Below are 24,742 nucleotides of genomic sequence, written 5' to 3'. Positions count from 1 at the left end.
GTACCTCTAAGAAGAATTAATCGTAGAAAGCCATCAATAACACAAATCATAAAAACAGCCTGCACGCGCGATCACAAATTAATAAATTCAACAGAAGCACATAACTTTTGGACTGCTGAAAGATTATACTTACACATAAATCAAAGACCAAAAACCAGTCTAAATAAGCCAAAAACCAGTCTTAACCAGCCAAAAACAAGTCAAACCATCCTAAAATGGCCTGGACCAGATGTGCGCCTAAACTACCTAAAACAAACAGTCCAAACAGTAGTTCAAACAAAATAACAAATAGTGTGTAACTCTATTTAAAACAAATTCTTCATATACATATACCTAAACTTCAACTACCAAGACCAGTACTTGAAGCTAATTTATAAATAAATGAAACATTGAAATTTGAAAATCAACTAGCGTGGAATTCAATTAATTCATACACAATTAGTTAGAGATGCAATGAAACATTTTTTGCATGAGTATACATCATGATTCATGAATCAGTGATCTAATTTTTTGCATGAGTGACATATGCTCCAATTCATGTATTCAATCAGGTTCAACTATGAGAAACTTTGTGTTCTAATTTGCTTTCTAGTCCAAAAACACAAACCTAGGGTTTCATAACTGTAATCATCAAATACATAGCCTCCAATGCAAGGATTCAAACTATGATTCCAGCAAATATGAGAAAATTCGTGCTCTAATTTGGTTTCCAGTCTAGAAACACAAACCTAGGGTTTGAATATTATAATTACTGTACCGATTTCCGATTGCATACCCTAGAAGGCCGATAATGAAGAATCCACATATGAAGATGAAGCTAAGTGACAGAATATTTGCAGATCTGCAACGAAAGCATCGTATTAGAGTTTATTGGCATATCGAGTGATAATTTGAGAGGATTGGTGATGTTACCTGTGGGCATTGGAGTGAGTAGTTGGACTTTTAATCAATCAACACGCTCCGCATGCTTTGAACTCGTAATCGAAACAATCAGAGATTCGAATTCATATCACTTCGCTTAGAGGTCGATATCTGCTTGTGTACTCTGTGTTTATCAAAAGGGAGGAGGGGGGGGGGGGGGGGGGGAATTAAGTTATAGATTATAAATATATTAATACTGATCCAAATTTGAAGTTTTTATTATTAAAAACATAAATTAGTGGCACAAAAGGAAAAATGTCATAAAAAAACGTGTGACTAAATTTTTAGTGGCATACACAAGATGCAACTAAAATCATAAATTAGTGGCACTAGAACTAATTGCCACTAAAACTGTGTGCGGGGGAATGATGGCATACGCAAAGTGCCATTAAAAACTTAAATTAGTGGCACAATGTATAAGTGTCACTAAAAATGTGTGCCGCTGAATGACATTTTATTTGTAATGTGTTGTTTTTGTCGCATCAAATCTTTCCTTTTACATGAAGCTCCAGCAATATTCACAATCTTTGTAAGCCAATCAAAAAAAGAACTTACAGATGCATATTCTGATGACGTGGCCACAACTACCAATTGTAACCGATGTGCAAAACAATGTATATAAAACGCAAACTTATTTTCAGCTAAAAACTTTTGCTTCAATCCATTTAGCTCTCCACGCATATTGGAAGCTCCATCATAACCTTGACCTCTAACTTTAGACATTGTTAAATTATTTTTTGCAAAAAAGTTATCAATAGTACCTTTTAGGGATGATGCACATGTGTCAGTAACATGTACTACCCCAACAAACCGTTCAATCACTTCTCCACCATCATCCACATATCTCAAAACCACCGCCATTTGCTCCTTTATAGAACAATCACAAGACTCGTCAATTAAAATAGAAAAAAACTTATCTTTAACCTCGTTCACAATAATCTTTCTTACCTCCGCAGCACATGCATTAACTATTTCTTTTTGGATTTTAGGCAAAGTCAACTGATTATTTCCATGTAATTTTGAATTAAACGCCTTATTTACTTCATTATTACGTTCACAATACCATTTGACAAGTTCAAGAAAATTACCTCGACTATTAGAGCTTATAGACTCGTCATGCCCGCGAAAAGCCAAACCTTGTTTTAAAAGGAATCGAATCACATCAACAACAGCGGTTAACCGAACACGATAAATAATCTCATCCTGCTTACATTGTTGTGACAACACATTATCAAGATTGTGCCTTTGATCTTTAAATAATTCAAACTGAACTCTAGCATGATTATGTCTACTATTTTGACCTCCTTCATGATCACGAAAATTTTCAAATGCCTTTTTCCAGTTTCTAAAACTATGGTTGATAAAGACTTCATCCCCATGTCTATTACCGGTTGGGAACAAATAACACCACAAACAAAATGCCGCATCTTTTGATGCGCTATATTCTAACCAACAAAAACGATCAAACCATGTTTTTTGAAACTTTCTCAATTGTCCACAAATTTGTGTTTTGGGAAAATTGTGACCTTTTGGTTGGCAAGCACCTTTCGTTATATAACGTCTCCTTACTTCCTCTCGGATATTAATCGAATAATCATTTATCGGTTTGCGCAAGGCTGGGTCACCAACAATTTCATCTTCCGATACTTCAACTTCTTCTCGACTTCTTTTATTATTATTTTCATTGGCATGTGACGAACTTGATGGAGTCTCGATGCTTGGTTTGGGTGTTTTACCAAAATAGTTTTTGATGGAAGCGTTTCTACATACACAAATATAAAAAATTAATTATCACAGACATTATATAAAACAATAAGTTCTTGATTAAATCATATATATTAATTGATCTTGTAAATTAACCACATAAAAAAACTACAAAACAAGATTTCTAATTTCCTACGGTTAAAATCATAAAGTATTAGCATAATAAATAGACAAGTAGTTAAAATAAAACTAAATACAATAACTTACTTCATATTTTTGAGATGGGGCCACAGTAAGGAAAAGAAACACCAAAAAAAGTGAAAAGTAGTAGTTGTAACAGAGGAGTAGAGAATAGGACGGCTGAACTTCTTCTGATTTTTCTTCTGATTTTCCTCTACATAAAGGTAAAAAGTGAAAATAAATTATCAATAAAGTATTAGGTTTGAATATGGGCTTATTAAAATAATTAAATTGGTTCATTTAAATGGCCCACATTTCTATAAACCCATTTAAAAATACAGTAATAGTACATGCATTTTTAGATCTACCCACAACTCGTGTCATCTACTTCATTCTTCACCATATTTCAAAGTTTTGCAAGACGAACACTTGCCGGAAATTCTCAAACGCAAGATTTCTACTTTTTCTTTTTGATTCTAAGCACTCTTTGAGATGTTATCAAGAGGGTCAAGCCATAAAATAAAAAGAATATACCTACTCCGATCCACTATAAATTTGGCCGGCCGGAGGTCAAGGGACCCTCCTGACCCTCCCTTAAATCTGCCGATGTATGCAAGGTTTGATAAGGCTCGACGAGATTAGGGCTGTCCAAAATGCTCGTCGCTCGCTGTTCGTTCGTCGTTCGCTCGAAAATTGCTCGAAAAATGCTCGTTCGATTTCGGCTCGGTTTGGAAGTGAGCCGTTCGGCTTGGTTCTAATAAAAACAATCCAAGCACGAGCAAAGCCTCGCTCGGTTTGGTTCGATTCGTTTTGCTCGAATTATTTTTTATTTATTAGTTTTATATATAAACTTTATGAATATATATAAAAGTATACTATTTTTTTTAAAGTTTTTAAAATTTCAATCTTTTTATGTTGAATTCAAAGTTCAAATTTAAACTATAGCCGCTCGTTTTATATATGTTTTGTTGTTAACTTTGAGGTTTATACATTTTAAAGGTGGAACTTTAGACAATTTAGAGTTGAAAGTCTTGAATTAATGATATTTTGAAGTTTTAGAAAATTTAAAATTGGAAACTTTGTACGAATTCAAGCAAAACCAAGCCGCTCGGTTTCAAACCGAACCAAGTTCAAGCATAAAGATATCGCTCGTTTCACAATCTGCTCGGTTTGGCTCGCTTTCAAACCAAACCAAGTATGAGCATGTCCGCGTTCGGTTCAGTTCGGTTCGTGAACAGCCCTATACGGGCATAAACGAGCCTCCCATATAAGGCTCGAATTTGGGTTCGATAACTAAACGAGCTTTGTTTAAGACTCGGCTCGGCTTGAGCACAAAAAAGCTCAAGCTTGTATCGAGCTTTTTATCAAGCTGAGCTCGAGTGATTTTCAAACGGCTCAGCTCATATGCACCACAACTAGTGGTGTAAAACTGTAAACTAACATGAGCACACTACCAGGATCGAGAATGTACGGATTCCAAAAAACACAAAAAGTGGATACCAAATTAGCAATGTAAATTTTAAACTCCACTGGGATCCATGGTATCTTTCACATTTGTGGTTTTAATTTTATTGATAAGTTTAGATGGGAATATAACAATGTATATGGACGGTTTAAACGACCATAAGGATATTGAAATGGATAATTAAAGGAGCGTTTAAACTCTTGAGTTTCGCCCTTTAAATAGTCGTATTACATCAAATCAATAGTGGTGTGTATGACGTATTAGTGGTGTGTAAGAGTGTGCATGGAGCAACTCGGTAAGGTTTTTTGGCATGTAGGATTGTTTACTTATTGAATTCTTTTTACTAATTGGTTTTCCGGTAATCAGTTTTTGTCTTGTGAAGAAACACTAAGTGACCCCGGGCAGATTATGGGTAATCTGGGGGCTAGGTAATGTTTCCCACGAAGGTAGGTCCAGCAGAGTAAGTTGTACTTCAGGGAACCTGCAAAACAGACACCGTAAGCTCGTCACTGAGAAGGGGGGGGTTCCTCCTTGTGACCACCCTCCGGCGTGAGAATCAGTCTATATTGCTCTTTGAATATAAAAGTATATGAATACTATTAGAGCAGTTATCAAGTAAGTTATACGAGATAGTAGATGATCTTACCATTCCAAGATATTGGAGTATTTATAGCCGAAGGTAGGTTTTCTAGAAGGTACAGCCGGCTGAATAGTATTCCTGTTCAACCAACAGTGGATTACGCACAGGCCATACTGGTTGGTGGGTAGGTTACAGCCAACAGTAATAAAGTCGGCTGCACTATTCCACCAACTGTAGACTATGCACGTCCCACTGACTGTGGATTGTACGCAGGCCATGCTGGTTGGTGAATAGGTTACGGCCAACAGTAATACTATTCCACCAACTGTAGGCTGCGCATGCTCCACAGTGAGGGTTGGTGAGTAGGCAGCGGCTAATAGTGACAAACAGTACTAGAGGGTGCTCCTCCTCGCACTGTTGTCGGTGAGCTGTCACCCTGTGATTGGCTCATGGGCTGTTCTGGTCGGATCGTCTGTCCTATCCATACCTTGGTAGGTATGGTACAAAAGATCTTTCAGAATCAGACTGGCTCATTTGGGCGGGATTGTTCCCGCCTTGCTCATGCCTTCACGTGACTGCTGAAGTAGCTAGTGTCTTGTACGTGTAGCCCTGCTGTCTGCGGGTAGCCTTCCCTGATGGCTTGTATCCGCAACTGCGGGAACAGGCGGGGTACTTCACCATTGGGAGGCTTTCCCTGCGTGTACAGGTTGCGTACTGCGCGTAAGATTCTATGAGCATGGTGGGTCCTGCGGGAGCAGATGGCCTTTGCGCAGACGTCCATGTTCAAGGTGAGTCTTGCGGGACCAACTGGTCTCTGCTGGGACCTACCTCTTCAAGTCCCCCCAGTCCAATGTTCTTCTCATGCGTGTTTAATAAAGTGAGGTGAACTTTTGGACTTAAGCAAAGGGTTTTGAAAAGGGTTTTGTAAGGTTTTCCATGGGAAGTCCTTGTCACTTGCAGAAATGCCCGAGTTTCCTGCTTGGTCTTTGGGTATGATGCGGGTAGGTCTGTAACCTCCTCGCAAGTCAGGAGCATTGAGTCCCAGTTGTGTGGATTCTCCATGAGGTTTTGGTAGTTTTGAACATAGTGATCAATTATGTTAAAACCACCAATTCCATCCTGGCGCTTCAAACAACGTAGTTCTCAACGTTCCCGCTATGCGGGGATGTTATTTCCGTTTCCGCAAGCATTGCCCAGAAGATCCTTCCTGGTTTCAATTCCCAGCGGAGCGCTAAGTATGTGAAGGGTTTTGCCTTAACACTGTACCAGCGCTCGTCTTACGGTTACTTTACTTCCAAGGTATTCCTAGCGTCAATTCCCTGTAGGTGCTAGGTACGTGAAGGGTTTTGCCTTTACACTGTATCCGCGCCTGTCTTATAGTTACTTGGTTGCCGAGGAATATTTGGCTTCAATTCCCTGCGGGTGCTAGGTACGTGAAGGGTTTTGCCTTTACACTGTACCCGCATCCGTCTAACGGTTACTTGTTTACCAAGGTTTACTTGGCTTCAATTCCCTGCGGGTGCTAGGTATGTGAAGGGTTTTGCCTTTACACTGTACCCGCATCCGTCTAACGGTTACTTGTTTACCAAGGTTTACTTGGCTTCAATTCCCTGCGGGTGCTAGGTATGTGAAGGGTTTTGCCTTTACACTGTACCCGCATCCGTCTAACGGTTACTTGTTTGCCAAGGGGTAAGGGGTATTTTCCCGCTTACTTTTTAATATTTTTTAAATTTTGAATTTTGAAATTCGAAGAGTTGGAAAGATAAGAACAGTCCAAACCTCTGAAACGTCGTGCGACGGTTTCTTCTGACTGTGTCAGGACGTGCAGGAAGTTATGGTGACGTGACAGAACATGGTCATTCCAGTCGCTTTTTCAGGCGCGTGGGCGTGATTTTTCGGGCGCGTGGCCGCGAAATTACTGGCACACGTCCTTTCAACAGCTGTTGCCAGCCTGCTTTTTGCCACGTGTCATAGTTTCATTGCACCTTTGATTTCTCTCTCCTCCGCATTAAATTCACCGCATTAATTGCGATTACTATATAAAGGGGGAGAGAGTTATTTGTAATTCACACTTTCACCTTTCTTCTTCTTCTCACGTAATTTCCGGCGAATTTTTCTGTTCAGTAAAGCATTACTCTGAAATCTTTTTCTTTTTTCCACCATGTCTTCTCATGATACTGATGATCAGAAGACTGCTGGCGAATGCCAGTGTTCTCTTCCTGTCGATCTGTACCAGTATATCGTCAGGAAGTTCATGCTCGAGTCTCTCGAGCCTGAGTTTCCTGAACCCCACCATACTGTGTACGATGCCCCTAGTGGCAAGATCGGGGTTTATGCTGCATTCTTTGTCTACGGAAACCTTAGGTTTCCGTTGACAAAGTTTGTGTACCGTGTCCTGGAGAGGCACGGTGTGCACCTGACAGAGGTGCACCCCATGGCCATTGCCAAGGTCCGGCACTTTGAGTGGGTGTGCCGGATACTGGGCCTTGAGCCCCTCGTTGACCGTCTGATGACCTTCTACACTTGGAGGTGCATCCAGGGGTGGTATACTCTTACAACCCGTATCAAGGGTTTAAAGATTTGTACCACCGAGCGGAGTCTTCGCTCATGGAGAAGAGAGTTCTTCTTCATATCCGCTCGCGCCGTCCCCATCGCCATGAAGTTCAAGAATGGCCAGGCGCTTCCGAACCTTCCCGCCCTCAACTACGAGGAGGCGGAATGGTTTTCGAAGATATCCCGGGTCCAGTCCCCGGTTTTCCGTTTTCCGGAGTCGGCGATGGTGATGCTGGGGATGAGCCGGGTGTGGAAGGCGGCGAATGCGGATAAGGTTCCGATCGTCCTTGAATATGGTTCGAACTCTGTCCCTTATGGTACGTCTTGTTTCATTTTGCTGACTTCGATTTTTACTAACTTGCTTGTTGATTTCAGAGGGGAACGATCTTCAGTCGCTCCTGAACCCGCGGGAGGAAGATGGTCCCGCGCGGATGGGTACTCGTGCTCTGGACGAGAACGAGTTGCCCATCTTAGAGCAGACCGCGGGTCGGTTCGTGGAGGTTTACCCGCCAGGCCAAGAGATCCTGAGCCACCGACGGCCAGGTAAGCCTATCTTCTACCCTGAACCTCTCAATGCTGTGCCTGCTGCTGGAGTTCATGACATTTCTTCTTCTGAGGAATCCGCAGAAGGTCCTCCACTGGTGCGGAAGAAAAAGGCTGCCGTCGGGAAGGGCAAGGAGAAGGTGGCCTCTACGGCCGACCCGGTAGTCTTATCTGACTCGGAGTCAGATAATGCAGAGGTGGCGGGGAAGCCCGGTGGTGAGGAGACCACCGCTCCGGAGGCTGCAGGTGTTACCTCCGGGGAGGCAGCGACGACGACGGTTACCGGTGTCAAGAGGCCGGCTCCATCGGGTTCGCCCCCGCTCGTCCGTGCGTTCAAGCTCAAGAAACCCCGTGAGTACCCCCATAATTCTTGTCTAGATTTGTTTCAAATAAATTTTTCTAACACTTTTGCTTGTGCAGGTGTGGATGTTGACGCATTCCAGGGTGGAGTTGGAGCAAGTATTCCCCCGCCAATGACGGTAGGCTCGGTCAGCCTTCCCGAGGCATCGACTCAGGCGTCTACGCCTGCTTCCGCTGGTTCCAGCCTTCCTGAGGCTGTTCCAGCTGAGAAGGTGTCTCCGCCGGCCGTGAGTGCAATTTTTACAGCATCTTTCACGGAGCCGGCGGTTACTGTTACTGAGGAGGTGGCGCCAACCATGGCTACCACAGCGGCTGCGACTATACCTGCGCCACCGGCACCGACGGCCGGACCATCAGGTATGCGCCAGGCTTCCCGCCGATCTATGCCACCTTCCCGTCTGCCTGACCTGTTGGATGGATTTCCTTTAGGTTCAGGTTCAGGTGATGGGTTTGGCGGCTATCGGCCTGTTATTGACCCTACAGGTACGTAGGGTTCTTTTTCCTTTACATATTTTTATCATCTTTTCCTAACTGCCTTTGTTTCTTTTGCAGTGTCGGATTCCAATGAAGTGTATGTTCCAAGATGGAACATACGCCGAGGAACAACCCTTCGCACCCCTGTGGAGTGCGTGGACTGGGCTCGCCACGCCGCTCCTCATGGTGCGTTGGGGGAAGCCATGGCTAGCTACCAAGAGGGTAGGCTAACCAATGAGCTTCGGGTTCTCCAGGCCCGAACGCAGCCCCGCGTCGAGCTGCTTTGTCGTGAAAACGACAAGTTAAAAGCAGCTCGCGCCAAAGATATATCTGAAGCGCGGGCTCTTCGGGAGGAGAACCGGCAGTTGGCCGCTGCCGCAGCCGAGAAGGAGAAGGCATTCAAGGCCCTCGAGGTTGAAGTCCAGGCGCGACTTGAGGCCCGCTCCAAGGCTGCTCAAGCTGTGAATGAACAGCTTCGGCTGGCCAAGGAGACTGCGCGAAACTCAACTGAGAGGGCTGCCAAGGCTGAAGCTGTTGCTGAGCCACTTCGCGAAGAGAATGAGCAGCTTAAATGCAAATTAAAGGCTCTTCAGCATGCTCATGACGCCTTGGCAATGGAAGATGCCAAGAAGCTGCAGGAGATCCTTGACCAGAGGGGGGTGCTTGACCGTACTGAAAGGAAACTCAAAAGCGTCGAAGAAGCTGCCGCCAAGGAAGTTCAACTTGCCAACCTTGATAAAAGCGGAGCCGAACGTGCTTGTAAAGAAAGTCAAGCTACCCTCCAATGGTTGCTTCGAGAAGCGTTGCCTCAGGTATCTTTATCTTTTTCTTTACGCTTTTCGTTCGTAATTAGAAAATGTTCTAACTTGTATTCTTTTGTAGGTTGTGCGTCAGGTCCTCTCAGAGACCTCTTATGACGATGCGATGAGCGCAGCCCTCAACGCTTCTCATGAGGATGGGCAGAAGACTGGCTTCCTGCTTGGTCTAGGGTTCGCTGAGAGAGGCTTTCCGCCCTCCAACTTCCCTTTATTCAATGTTAATACTGAAGCTGCTTATGACCATGCTGTGAACCAGTACGCTGCCTTCCCGCATCCAGTGGTGGAGAAGGTGAATGAAGTTGCTGCTGCTGATGATGGGCTAAACATCCTTAAGGCTTTCCTTGGGCAGCCGCGCTCTGACGGTGCTGGTCCAAGCGGAGGTGGCCCTGAAGCCTGATCCTGAAGATCCCTTCCCACTGCTAGGATAGACTTAGCTTTGTATAGATTTCTTTTAGGCGGGTAGTTACCCGGCCACTGTTGTAATATATCATTGAAATATACGATTGTTATTCCTTTCACTGGATTCTTTGCTTTATAAACTTATGACTTGCATACTTAGTTTGAATTAGCAATTTTCCAAGTGTTTAGAATAGGAACCTTTGAACGTGGTTGATGATGGGTTAAAGTTTTGCCTCCTCCTTCGTGATTGTGCGGGTAAAACCGTCACTTGCACTTGGTAGGATGGCTAATCTTTACCCTCTATCTGACCTGCGTGTAGGTTTTCCTTTTCGAAATTTCTAAGGCATTAAGTTAAACCTTTGAACGTGGTTGATAATGGACTAAAGTTTTCGCTTCCTCTTTCGTGATTGTGCGGGTGTAACCGTCACTTGCACTTAGTAGGATGGCTTTAACTTTAGACCTATATCTGACCTGCGTGTAGGTTTTTCTTATCCTTTTTTAAGTGTTCATAAGTTAACCTTTTAACGTGGTAGATGGTAAGTTAAGTTTGGCTTCCTTGTATGTGATTGTGCGGGTAAGACCGTCGTTTGCACTTACAAGGATGGCTAAACTTTACCTACATCTGACCTGCGTGTAGGTTTTCCTTAGAACTTTTTTTTTTTTTTTTTTTTCAAAATTTTGGCGTTGTGTTTATGCGGGTATTGCCGCCTTCCACACGCAACTACTTCTTCCCGTAAGGGAAGTTTCATAGGTTACAAGCTATCAATACATCATGAAAGGAGAATCATTTCCATTAGAAGTGGCTCTAGGCCTTTTCTTTACAAGTTGGAATTGATCTACATATAACATTTGCGTAATTGAGCTCCATTCCATGTTCTAGGGATGGGAGTGCCATCGAGCCTTTCGAGCCGGTACGCGCCCTTTCCCAGAACTTCTTTGATAATGTATGGCCCTTCCCAAATCGGGGCCAACTTTCCTGGGCGTTGTTGGTTCGAAGCCTCGTTGTTACGCAGTATGTAGTCTCCTTCGTTGAAGTTGCAGAGTTTTACCCGCGTGTTGTAGTATTTTTGCATTTGTCGTTTGTAGTTTTCTTCACGCACGGCGGCTAAGTCTCTGCGCTCTTCGGTTAGCATAAGGTCTAACCGTCTTTCCGCATCATTGTCTTCTGGTTGGATTAAGACCCTTGGTGAGGGTAAACCGATTTCGACTGGGATCATGGCTTCAGTGCCATAAGTGAGACTGAACGGGGTTTCTCCCGTACTGGTCTTCTTCAGCGTTCTGTTTGCCCAAAGGACGTGTGGAAGCTCGTCCACCCAACCGGATCTATGTTCCAAGAGTCTTTTCTTTATGCCTTCGACGATGCTCTTATTTGCTCTTTCCACCTCACCGTTACCTTGCGGGTGTGCCACTGAGGTAAAGGTGTGGGTGATTTGAAGTTCTTTCAGCCACTGCTGTAGCTTCTTGTCAGCAAAGTTGGTGCCATTGTCGCTTACCAAATTCTGTGGAAGTCCAAAACGACAAATAATAAATTCCCAAATAAATTTTTTGATATGCTTTGCGGTTGTTTGGGCTAAAGGTTTCGCTTCTATCCATTTGGTGAAGTAGTCAATGGCTACCACTAGGAACTGAACATTCCCAGCTGCTGTTGGGAATGGGCCTGTCACGTCGATGGCCCACTTCTGAAATGGCCACGAGGAAGTGACAGGAACAAGTTCATTTTTCGGGCGATGCGTGTTGGGTGCGTAAAGCTGGCAAGATCTGCATTTTCTGATGTATGCCAACGCGTCCATATGCATCCCCGGCCAAAAGTATCCCGCGTTGTTTAGCTTGGCTACCACAGCGCGGGGGCCTGCGTGTACTCCACAGATGCCTTCGTGAACCTCCCTTAAGAGGTAGTCAGCATCTTGGTTGTCCACGCATCTTAACAATGGGCCAAGAAAGTTACGTCTGTAAAGGGTGTCATTGACCAGCTGATAATTCAGTGCTTTACAGCGTAGTTTTCTTGCCTGTGACTTCGACTCTGGTAACGTTCCTGCTTCAAGGTATTTTATTATTGGGGTCATCCATGTTTCTGTACCGGTTTGGATGACACAAATTTCCTTGTGCGGGACTGATGGTGTTTCGAGGAGTTCCACGCGGATGTCCTTTCCCAAGTGGGTGAAGGCCAGTGATGCAAGCTTGCTTAACGCATCCGCAGATTTGTTTTCGCTGCGCTTGACGTGTATCACTTTACAATCATTAAAATCGCGCATGATGGCTTTGGCTTGGGCAAGGTACAGGGCCATTGTGTCGTTCACAGCCGTGTACGTCCCGTTTATTTGGTTTGCCACTAGCATGGAATCTACGTGGGCTTCCAAATTTTTTACACCCATCTTTCGCGCAATCCTCAATCCGGCCAGGAATGCTTCATATTCAGCTTCGTTATTCGTACTTGGAAAATCCAGCCGAATAGCATAAGTATATTCCTGGCCTGCCGGATTTGTTAATTTTAACCCTGCGCCTGATCCCTCGTTACTAGCTGCTCCATCAGTGTAGAGTCGCCAGACTTCGTCGATTTCGTGTGCTGGGGAGGGTTGAACCTCCTCCTGGCACTCTTTCTCCCGTGAAGCGGGGACTTCTGCAATAAAATCAGCCAGGACCTGACCTTTAATGGCTGGTCTCGGCTTGTATTGAATCGCATATTCTCCCAATTCAATTGCCCATTTGGCTAGACGTCCCGATAACTCGGGTTTGCCTAGAACATTTGAGAGTTTGAAGTTGGTGAGAATAGTGATTGGGTGACCCTGGAAATATCGTCTCAACCTGCGTGAAGCGTGTATAAGTGCCAAGACCAGTTTTTCCAGGGTAGAGTACCGGGTTTCCGCGTCTGCCAGCACGCGGCTAACATAATAGATTGGCATCTGGATGCCTTTTCGTTCTACAAGCATGACTGCCCCGGTTGCTCTATCTGTTGCGGAGAGGTATAGGATTAACTCCTCCCCCGCTTGTGGTGCTGTGAGTGTTGGGAGTTCGATCAGGCGTGATCGAATCTCCTGAAAAGCTGCTTCCGCTTCTGGTGTCCAGCGGAAGTGCGTTTTCTTTAAACAATTTCTTAGCGTTGACACAAAAGGGAACGACCTATCCGCATGGTTTGCCAAAAAGCGGTTAAGCGCGACTAGTCGTCCATTAAGTGTTTGAGCCTGTTTTATGGTGGTAGGTGATTCCATTTTGACAATGGCTTCGACCTTTTCAGGGTTCGCTCTGAAGCCATCTTTAGTAATAATGACCCCTAAGAACTTCCCTTCTTCCACCCCAAATGAACACTTGCTCGGGTTGAGCTTCATGTTTATCTTTCTGAGCGTGTTGAAAGTTTCCTCAATGTCTTTCAACATCGTCTCTGGCTCGGGGCTTTTGATGACCAAATCATCCATATAGACTTCCAAGTTTCTCCCAATTTGGGCGTGAAACTCTTTGTCCATTAGTCGTTGGTACGTGGACCCCGCGTTCTTAAGTCCGAACGGCATCATTTTATAACAAAATGTGCCATCGGGCGTCCGAAAGGCGGTTTTGTCCTGGTCATCCACAGCCATGTGGATTTGATGGTACCCCTTATACGCATCCAAGAAGCATTTAAGGCGAAATGGTGCCACCGAATCCACCTTGAGATCAATTTCTGGCAACGGATAACAATCTTTGGGGCATGCTTTATTCAAATCTTTGAAATCTATGCACATGCGCCATTGTTTGTTATTCTTCGGTACCATTACGGGATTTGCAACCCATGTTTGATATTTGCTAACGCGCACGATGCCCGCATCAAGGAGTTCCTTGACTTGGGTTCTGCACGCGTTGGTTTGCTCGGGCCCCATTACTCTGCGCTTTTGTACGATCGGCGTAACGGCCGGATCGCATTTGAGCTTATGCTCTGCCTTTCCCCGGGGTACACCAGTCATGTCGGCTGGTGTCCACGCGAAGATGTCTGCGTTTCGCTGCAGTAAGCGCTTGAGTAAGGTGCGTGTTGGATCAACAATTGTCGGGCCAATGGTAACGGCCTGATCGGGATATTTCCCATTGAATGCCCACTGTTCAGGTTCAGTGATGGTTTGTTTGGCCATCTTCGGTTTGGGTTTAGAGGAGACAGATGCGATGCATACCTGGGGAATGCCCGTGATCATCGCTACGCCTTCAGTTGTTGGCCATCCCATCATGCCGTGGACTGAGGATACCACGGCGTTGAATCTTGCCATCCCGTCTCTCCCGAATAGGATGTCATACGTATGATGTGGTTTTTTCATCACAACAAAATCCACATCCTCCGTGCGTGAATAATTCCCATCAGTGAGAGTGACGGGGAAAGATAGGATGCCCAAGGGAGTGTTCATGCTGCCGTCAAACCCTTCCATTGAAGCGTAGACCGTCTCCAGGCGTTCCTTATCTTCATCATCGAGCTTGTCGAAGAACTGCCTGTACATCACTGTCGACGATGCGCCATTGTCAACGAGGGTGCGGGAGGTGATGTAGTGCCCCAGCTGGCTTTTAATGACAATGGGGCCTTCTTTGTTTGGGCCTCCCGGCACTCGCGGGAAGCGCACTTCTGCTTCCTTCCATGCGCATGGTTCGGTCATTGGTCTCTTTCTTCCTCTGACCTTACCATGGACCATGTTGATGCTAATGTCGACGGGCTTCCGTCCTTTACCCCTGTACCTGTTGTCGTTCCTTCCTCCCTTCTTGATAGATGCCACGAGGTGTGCGAGCCTCCCATCCTTGACGAATGTCTCGACGATGTCCCTCAAGGATGTGCACTCCTCAGTGCTATGGCCCTTTGTCCCATGGAAGTCACAAGACTTGCTTTGATCCGCATTGGGTTTCTGTCGGATCACTGGGGCTTTTGGCCATGGCAGTTTTTCCGTGGCAAATATCTCCGTGACGCTCTTGGTGAGTGGCGTCCAACGGTTTTTCCGGTTCAAAGGGTGCGTTTTGTCCCTTCCGCCAACCAGAGGGCGAGAGCTTGAGGGGGCGTCAAAGTTTATCCTTGACTGCCAAATACCTTGCCGCCTCTTTTTGTTTAGCCGGGCGGTTCTCACATTGTTCTCCCTTGTCCTCTGCGTGTAGAGGTTTGTATTCTGGGGGAGATCTCTTCCCAGCTGTTTCTCGGTTTCGGCAAAGCGCTTGGCTGCCGTCATTATGGCATCCCACGTGGATGGCATGCCGTCTTTACCCGTCAGAGTGCGGATGAGTTCTGGGTATTCGGCGCCCTGAATGAAAGCGGCGCGAACGAGGTCTTCACTGATGTTGCCCAGACTCACCTTCTTGGAGTTGAAGCGGGTGATGAAGTCCAGTAAGGATTCATCCTCTTCTCTGACACAGTTGAGGATCGTCCACTGCTCCTCAGTGTGCTTCCTCTGTTGACTAAACTGTTGACTGAACTTGTTCTGGAAGTCTGCCCAGTCATAAATGTGGTGGACCGGTAAACGGTCGAACCATGCTCTGGCTGCTCCTACCAGAGTCATCTGGAACATGTAGCACCACGTGGGTTCCGTCCAGTTACTGACGGTTGCCCCCGCAATGAACCTGTTCAGATGGTCATCTGGGTCGGATAGACCATCGTATGTGCCAATGTTGGACATTTGTTTGGCACTCCTCGGGGCGATTGCCTCTGCAATGTCCCTTGCAAATTTTGACCTTCCTGCGTTTGTAGCAGTAGGTCTAAAGGCCTTGGAGAAGTCACGCTCGCTTTTTTCCGTGACTGGTTGGAATGCTTCCCCAAAATTCCTTTTTGGCTGGGGATCCGTTTCCTTACGCTTCCCTTTCGCCCTATGGCGAGGGTTCGCGTCGGTGTCGGAGTCTTCCCCCTCGCCGTCTGAGTACTCGTACTCACTACTCATGTTGAGGTGCTGGCGAGTACTACCGAATTCCTCAGCTTGTTGGACTGAACGCAAGCGTTCGTCCAACTCAGCCTGAAATTCTCTTTGACGTGCCTCGGCCCATGCCTTCACTTGATCAAGTGTTTGGCGAGGGGCTCGAGTTCGTTTTTCCAGCTGGGCATCAGTGAATCCCAGTGGAATATTTACTCCACTTGCCCCTACATGAGTGACTGGGGTAGTGTTCGTAAAATGTATTTCACTTGCCCCAGCTTGGGTGGCTGGGGTAGTGTTTGTAAACATTGTGTTGCCGGTGTTTACCCCAGTGGCTGGGGTTGTGGTTACCGGAATTTCTCTAGTCATCTTGGAAGTTTTGAAAAACTGGAGAAAGATGTAGTTCTAGCTTTATGCACGGATGGCGCCAATGAAGAAACACTAAGTGACCCCGGGCAGATTATGGGTAATCTGGGGGCTAGGTAATGTTTCCCACGAAGGTAGGTCCAGCAGAGTAAGTTGTACTTCAGGGAACCTGCAAAACAGACACCGTAAGCTCGTCACTGAGAAGGGGGGGGTTCCTCCTTGTGACCACCCTCCGGCGTGAGAATCAGTCTATATTGCTCTTTGAATATAAAAGTATATGAATACTATTAGAGCAGTTATCAAGTAAGTTATACGAGATAGTAGATGATCTTACCATTCCAAGATATTGGAGTATTTATAGCCGAAGGTAGGTTTTCTAGAAGGTACAGCCGGCTGAATAGTATTCCTGTTCAACCAACAGTGGATTACGCACAGGCCATACTGGTTGGTGGGTAGGTTACAGCCAACAGTAATAAAGTCGGCTGCACTATTCCACCAACTGTAGACTATGCACGTCCCACTGACTGTGGATTGTACGCAGGCCATGCTGGTTGGTGAATAGGTTACGGCCAACAGTAATACTATTCCACCAACTGTAGGCTGCGCATGCTCCACAGTGAGGGTTGGTGAGTAGGCAGCGGCTAATAGTGACAAACAGTACTAGAGGGTGCTCCTCCTCGCACTGTTGTCGGTGAGCTGTCACCCTGTGATTGGCTCATGGGCTGTTCTGGTCGGATCGTCTGTCCTATCCATACCTTGGTAGGTATGGTACAAAAGATCTTTCAGAATCAGACTGGCTCATTTGGGCGGGATTGTTCCCGCCTTGCTCATGCCTTCACGTGACTGCTGAAGTAGCTAGTGTCTTGTACGTGTAGCCCTGCTGTCTGCGGGTAGCCTTCCCTGATGGCTTGTATCCGCAACTGCGGGAACAGGCGGGGTACTTCACCATTGGGAGGCTTTCCCTGCGTGTACAGGTTGCGTACTGCGCGTAAGATTCTATGAGCATGGTGGGTCCTGCGGGAGCAGATGGCCTTTGCGCAGACGTCCATGTTCAAGGTGAGTCTTGCGGGACCAACTGGTCTCTGCTGGGACCTACCTCTTCATCTTGGTTTCATATGGGAGAGCCGTTAACATTAAAGTATGTGTGTACATATTTTATTGATTATTATTTAAATGTTTACCCGCTCTACATTTTAAATACACATTTCAATTTCAATTGAAGTTAATGAATATAGATCTATATCTATATATATATTAAAACAATTGAGTTTTATTGAACAAACTCTATTATTTTCATATACAACAATCACTTTTATGATTTTCTTAACAATTAAATAATTCAAAAATTAATTAAATTAATCAATAGCCCACAATTAATTCACATACTAAGATATTTAAATCATCTATAAACTAATTTTTAACTAAAACTGACAATTTTAATATTCAAATTTAATTTTCAAACTTAAACCGAAACTAACACAATGAATGTTCAATTTTAATATTCAAATTTAGACCAAAACTAACAACATAATTAATTCATATCCTTACTAAATGTATATACTTTAAATCTAAATCATCTAAAAATAAAAAACGTGTAATAACTATTATCAAACCCTCAAGTATTAGATGTTCAATTTTTAAAATTTCAAATTTCCACTACTTATCTGACCTCATCTTATACTTCGAAAACCATTAACAATCATTTCTATAAATTCGATATTCCATATTCATTTGTTTATATCATCATTTTCACTCTTCTGAAGCTATTATAACTTAACTACGACTTTGTATTCAAATTTCTATCGTTTGTTATTGGTTGTAAGTGAAATTCACATATTAATTTAATTATGTTGTCCTTATTTAGTCTTTTGGTTGTTATGCAGGCAGGTTAGCTTGGGTAGATGTATACAAACTGGTTAGGTGAATGATTCATGTTAAAATTTCCGTATTGTCAGTTCTACTTAAATATATTTCTTTTGTTCTTATTGTTGGTGTATTTTGAATGAAACTTAATTATTTGAATTGTTGGTATTATTTGTAGTTCATCTTATATGTTGCACACATCTTGCTGCTACTTAGGTAGCTCAGATCATGAAGTTTGACGACCATTCAGAGACTAGCTCGAGCCATGGTAGGACCTGGCCACCAAATACGTGTTCTGATTGATGTAAGATTTCTTGAAATTCATATTTAAAGTTTTAATTTTATATGTTGAGAGCTCCCTCTATTTATATTTACAGTTTAAATACCATTTGGAGACTAACTCTAGCCATGGTAGGACTAGGTCACCAAAGTTCCACTTGCTCCTTCCAAGATTCAATAGACATGTTGATGGTTTTGAGATATGCGAAAAATATTGTTGATTTATTTCCTTATCGAAATTATTATGATAATTTTTCCGATTATATCCATTGGTAATTCTTACTAATTGTTTTAATAGTTCAATGTATCTAACATTAATTTATTTTTAGTAATTTCAATTTATGGCCGCCCAACTTGGTAGATTGGCTAATTGCATGGAAAAAGTATTTGATGGAGGTTATGTGGATTATGTTTGTTTTGGTCATTACAAATGTATTTTAGTTGTTAATTTTCTATCATTTTTGTATTTTATGTAGCTTAGACAATTCATTTAAATTAATTCATTTTTATATGAACAACAATGTTTATTTACTGTGTTAAAATTTTTAAATCTTATCTTGAAAGTTTTAACAATTAGTTATTGAACTTCCAAAAAAATAGAACGTTTTTTTATAATAATATTTACAATTATATATTTCTGTTTTTAAAATTCAAAGCTGACTACTATTGCAACAATCTTTTGTAGTTTTAGTAGTATTCAACCTCAACAAACTTTTCATATTTTATATTTGACCAAATTTTAATTAGTATAAAGGGCAGTTTCATAAAATAGTAACCAAGTCTCAAAAGTATTCCAATTAGGTCACTCAACTTTAAAAAGTGTTCCAATTAGGTCACTCAACTTTCATATTTTATTAAATTAAATGTTTTAACATGTTTTTTAACGTTTTTATTTTTTGTTTTACAAAGAAAATCTTTTTATCTTTTTTTAATGTTAACGTTGTGTGACGACGTGGATTTTATTTTTTATTTTTGAATTATAATATAATTAACGTTTTTTTTTAAATATAACTAAATATATTGCAAATTCCGACACCCACATCATATCCTCTATTTCTTTCTTAACAAACAAAAAAATCAGTGAGACTCGATTTGAAGATTTAGTGACCCGATTTGAGAAAAATATGCATGAGTTACCTAATTGGAACACTTTTGAAAGTTGGTTACTTTTCTATGAGATATTCCCTAGTATATAAATGACAAATTTAATGTAGCTGAAAATTTTAAATAATTTGCTTTTGATTATACTCGAAAGTTAATAAGTTTTCTATTAAAACTCATTAATTTATTTAACCAATTTAATATGTGGTGCATTACTTATTTCAAATTTACATTTAAAAAATCTTAGATATTTACTATAATTGCTTATTTATTTTAAAATATTCATCATCTTTAATTTTACTGATACATTCCAATCATTTATACAATAATTTAGTTTTGTTTTTAAGAACCGAATTTGATCACTCTTTTTTAGTTTTAATATTCTTCGATCTCAATAAACTTTACATCTTTTATATTTGACCATTTTTTAATTAGGCATAAATGTCAAGAATTACCGATTCGTCTACATTATTACGACCAAATTAACAAATAAACTAATAAATTAAATAGAAAATAAAAATTTTCCATCTTTTTTATTTTGACCAATTTTTAAATAGACATAAATGTCAAGATTAATGTATAAAATTAAAAAAAGAATTATCTAATGAACCTATGGTTAACTAAAGTAATGATGCTAAAGTGTTGATAATAATTTTGTGATAATTAAAAAAATTAAAAGTATATTGTTTAGTTATTGAATTTTCAAGAAAAATGAAAGTTTTTTATAATAATATTTACATTTATTTATTTTTGTTTTTACAAAACCGAAATTGACGACTTTTACAACATTTTTTTGTAGTTCTTAATAGTATTCAATGTCATCAAACTTTCCACCTTTTATATTTAACCAATTTTTAATTACGCATAAATGCCAAGATTAATGTATACAATTGAAAAAAGAATTATATAATGAAATTGATTTTAAATAAAGTAATGATGTTAAAGAGTTTGAAACATAATTTACTGCAGATTGCAGTCACTTTAATTAAATTTTAATTAGGGAATGACCTCTATGTAATAAAATTAAAATTAACCGGTTTAATTTTAATTATCTATATATTATTTTAATTATACTTAATTAGTGAAATTAGTAGAATAAAACTTTTGCTTCGATTTAACTTAATACATTTAACTAAATCTTTGAATCGAAATAAAAAAAAGCTTAATTACAAAATAATTTATAATAAAATATACCTTTATTTATTTATTTATTAATGTTGAAATGAAACTAATAATACCTTAAGACTTTAATTGTATATTTAATCAAGCTGCTATGGTTTATTTTGTTTTTTAGATTGTGGAGCAAAATGATTTTTTTTTGTGAAATGTCGAAAAAGTTGATGGTGGGCTAATATGATTATAACATCTTCATGTTTGTGTAAGTATTAACTTTTTATGTACACAAGTTAAATGCTTAATATTTTTTTTACAAACTTATGTTAACTATTTGTGTTGGTTTAAAATGTTAGTTATGAAATTTTATGGTTGTTTATATGTTTTCAACCAATGTCTAACATAGGCTACTATTCTAGAAATATATTGGTGGGTTAGATACTTTTACATAAATGAATTTCTGATCATTTATGTTGATTCAAGTTAGCCGATAGTCTACATATCCAGTAGAGTAAATTGTGTTATTGTTGTTTCCTATGTAATATTTTTAATTTCCATGTCTTTAATATATTTATGAACACCAAATATAAATAACCTACAATTGTCACTAAAGTTAATAGTATTTGGTTTCCAAGTTTTCTAATTTTTATATTTTATGTATTAAAATCCTTCATTAAGTCAGCAAAATTGAAACATCATGCTCTATAAAATTTTGTTTTTATATTTATGTTGTTCATCGTTTTCATATGCTAACCATATTATATTATATTATAATATAGATTTGTTCAAAATTAAAGGAAACAGAATTTTTGGGGTCAATCAACGTCTTCCAATAAGAGGAGTTATTCAAACGGTTAGTCATTTAATATTTTTTTAGTTACCCTTTAAATATTTTTTAAGAATGCATTTTTTTAAACGTGCAGCTTCAACGCCAAGAGAACTACTTATTAGCATTTTGAACGGTAACGTTTTATTCTAAACGTGCTAATACACTATATTGTATTAATATAATTTTTTTATTAACTAAAATATAATAAATAAATATTAATATGTTATTAACTAAAAATTAGGCACTTGTAACAGAAAATTATAAACGATTTTTAATATATTTATTATTAACTACATTATACCTTTTTGATAAACAAAGTTTTAATAACATTGAATGTATGTTTACACATTTCTTTTTTAGAAATGATACGAAACATAATTTTCAGTTATCCAATACTATTTTATTTTCTTAAAACCAATTAAAATATGTGTTTTAGTTAAGATGTGTATACGAATCAGTTTATGTTAATTAGAGGCACAAAGATATTTCTCAATTATTTTTTTTACTTATATTTGGTTTACTAAATTTATATTGTTTCCATACTTAGCAACAAAATTCACAAATTTAGTTGTGGTTTATATAAAAAAACAGTTTTTTGTTTTTTAAGTAAGATCATACCAATTATTGTTTTATATTTTAATTTTGAACTAAAACTTTCATAAACACATTATGCTAAATAAAATAAAAAAGACCGAAATTATTTTGACTCATTGAGTGATTCTCAAAGTTTGTGTGCCAATAATGTTACTAAGCAATATGGATCAGAATAACGGTTTGTGTAATGAAACTAAACTGCGAGTAATTAATTTGGGTAGGCGTTTTGTTGAAGTAAAAGTTATTTTCAGGTACTAATACTGGTTATCTCACTTATATAATTCGTTGTGGTCTAACACCTTCAAATAAGAAACTTTCATTAAAATTGAAGAGAATGTAGTTTTTTTCCAGTTGTAGTCGGTTTTGCAATGAACATTAACAAAAGTCAAGGTCAATCTCTAGCAAGAGTTGACATATATCTCAAAGACCTGATGTTTACACATAGACAACTCTATGTAGATTTATCAAGAGCGAAGAGTGGTGTTAAAATTCTTATATTAAACAAGGAAGACAAAGTTACAAATAAAGAATAAATATGGTTTATAAGGATGTCTTTTTGTAGCTTATAAATTTTGCATTTTTAACCTTTGATTATGTTTTCAAAGATTGTAATTTGAATGTTATTTGGGTTTATCTTTGTGTTTCACAATCATTTATTTTCGTACCAATATCATTTACAGCTTTAAGTATGTTGTCGTCCCGAATAACATATAACATGTTTTCATTTCAAATGACGTGTTTTTGTTCGAAAATATCAATATTTTCACCCGCGTCGTACACGGGTTAATAACCTAGTTATATAAATAAACAAGCATTGTTGATGACATTCGGTACCATTCAGTTAATTCGTTTATAACACACATTATAACCAAAAACGATCAACAATTTTCGGTTAATTGATTACCGTTTAACTAAACCATTGGTTATTTTTCGGTTCAACTAAGTTAAGTCGGTTAATTTGAGTACGGTTTGCTTAATTTGGTTATTTGCTCACCTCCGGTTGTGTGTAGAGTTGGAGGAATCTTCTTCCTTGATGCCATTTGACACCGGTTGTGCTGTCGCAAGAATTAAAACCCTCTAGTATAATCCAGATATGTAACATCCTAAAATTTATAATGTTGAATAAAGAAAGTTACGTTTAGTGATTTTGCGTTATTAATTAATTAATATCGAGTAAAGAACGGATCATGGACTTAGATTAATTGAGATGGGTTAAATGAGAATGGGCCTTAGGTCCGTGGGCTTTAAGGGATATAAATATCCCCTAAACCAAGCTAAAACCCTAAACCCTCATTTCATTTCCATCTTATTCTCTAACACACTCCAAACACCCACACACACCATATTTCGGCCGAGAGAGAGAGAGACGTCCAAGACCAAAATCGAGCCAACCATTATTAGATCTTCTATATACGAGATAACCAAGCAAACCGCGACCACACCGAACGTATAAAAGGTATGTTCTTGACCTTTAAAGTTTACGTTTTATTGAACGTTTAGTCTTTTGAATGTCCTTAAGCTTAAAGATCCAAGCTTTATAGTATATACGGGATATATATACGACCGAAAATGGTTAGGGAACGTTAGTGGGTGATATCGAACCATAACAAGGGTATTAAAATCGCCAAAATGCTTGATAAAAACCAAACCCGTAGCTGAACTGGGCAACTTCGCCTGCGAACTGGGCAACTTCGCCTGCAAACTGATAACTTCGCCTTCAAAGCTTAACTTCGCCTACGGCCAAGTTCGCCTAACTGGTAACTTCGCCTAAGGCCAAGTTCGCCTAATTGATAACTTCGCCTACGGCCAAGTTCGCCTAACTGGTAACTTCGCTTAAGGCCAAGTTCGCCTAATTGATAACTTCACCTAAGGCCAAGTTCGCCTAATTGATAACTTCGCCTACGGCCAAGTTCGCCTAACTGATAACTTCGCCTAAAGCTAAGTTCGCTTAAGGTTTAACTTCGCCTAAAGTTAAGTTCGCTTAGAAAATAAATTAAAAACCTAATGGAAAATGTGTTAAGACAGCTAATGTAAATAAAATTTTTCCAAGCTGACCTGGCAGCTCGACCCCAGCCAGGGGCTCTGCCCCTTGGACCCTGCTAGGGGCTGCTGCCCCTAGACCCCGCTGCCAGGGGCGCTGTCCCCGGACCCCCGTTCGTTGTGGGTCATATAAAGATAGAAATACAACATGAGTAGTAGTAGTTAATTGATACGTGTAAATATTATACAGTTAGCAGTGCACAGCTCAAGAAGGGAATAACTATTAACGGAGAGCGTAACAGGATTCAGGTGAGTTTCTAGCCCCATTTATGTGTTATGTTTTCGGGGCTGTGTGCATACTTGATATGTTTGTTAATACGCTTATCCTAAGAGATAAGTGTATGTCTTATGTGAATAATGTGATATGTATGAATGATGGCTTGACGGTACGTGAACGATCTTCGGATATTGCACGTACTGTCAGGTTGTAACGCTAAGTATAAGGTAAGTATGATATGTATGCTTATGTGTATGAATGTGATAAAGTTAATAAAAGAAGGAAAGGATGGTTGTATGGTTACGAAGAGGGTACCGGGCCCTAATAATACTCGAGGTATGATGTATGGTTGTATGGTAACGAAGAGGGAATCGAACCCTACTAATATTCGAGAACTAGGGAACCGAACCCTACTAATATTCGAGGAAAGAGGGTACCAAGCCCTAATAATACTCGAGGTATGATGTATGGTTGTATGGTAACGAAGAGGGAATCGAACCCTACTAATA

General features: G+C 40.5%; 1 protein-coding gene across 1 annotated transcript in view; it reads right to left on the bottom strand.

Moving 5' to 3' along the window:
* Positions 1-24,742, bottom strand: part of LOC143635398 (uncharacterized) — a 43,121-nt gene that overhangs the window by 1,513 nt on the left and 16,866 nt on the right. Inside the window, exons 2-4 of the mRNA XM_077103251.1 lie at positions 2,893-3,019; positions 2,466-2,683; positions 1,422-2,366 (exon numbers count right to left, since the gene is read on the bottom strand). Of these exons, the coding sequence (XP_076959366.1) occupies positions 1,422-2,366; positions 2,466-2,683; positions 2,893-3,019 (1,290 nt within the window). The remainder of the gene's footprint in view (positions 1-1,421; positions 2,367-2,465; positions 2,684-2,892; positions 3,020-24,742) is intronic.

Source organism: Bidens hawaiensis, unplaced genomic scaffold, assembly GCF_021521415.1.
Source record: "Bidens hawaiensis isolate Kalapana, Puna unplaced genomic scaffold, B.hawaiensis_p1.1 tig00000536_1, whole genome shotgun sequence".
NCBI classification, from domain to species: domain Eukaryota; kingdom Viridiplantae; phylum Streptophyta; class Magnoliopsida; order Asterales; family Asteraceae; genus Bidens; species Bidens hawaiensis.
This window is presented reverse-complemented; position numbering and strand designations above follow the sequence as displayed.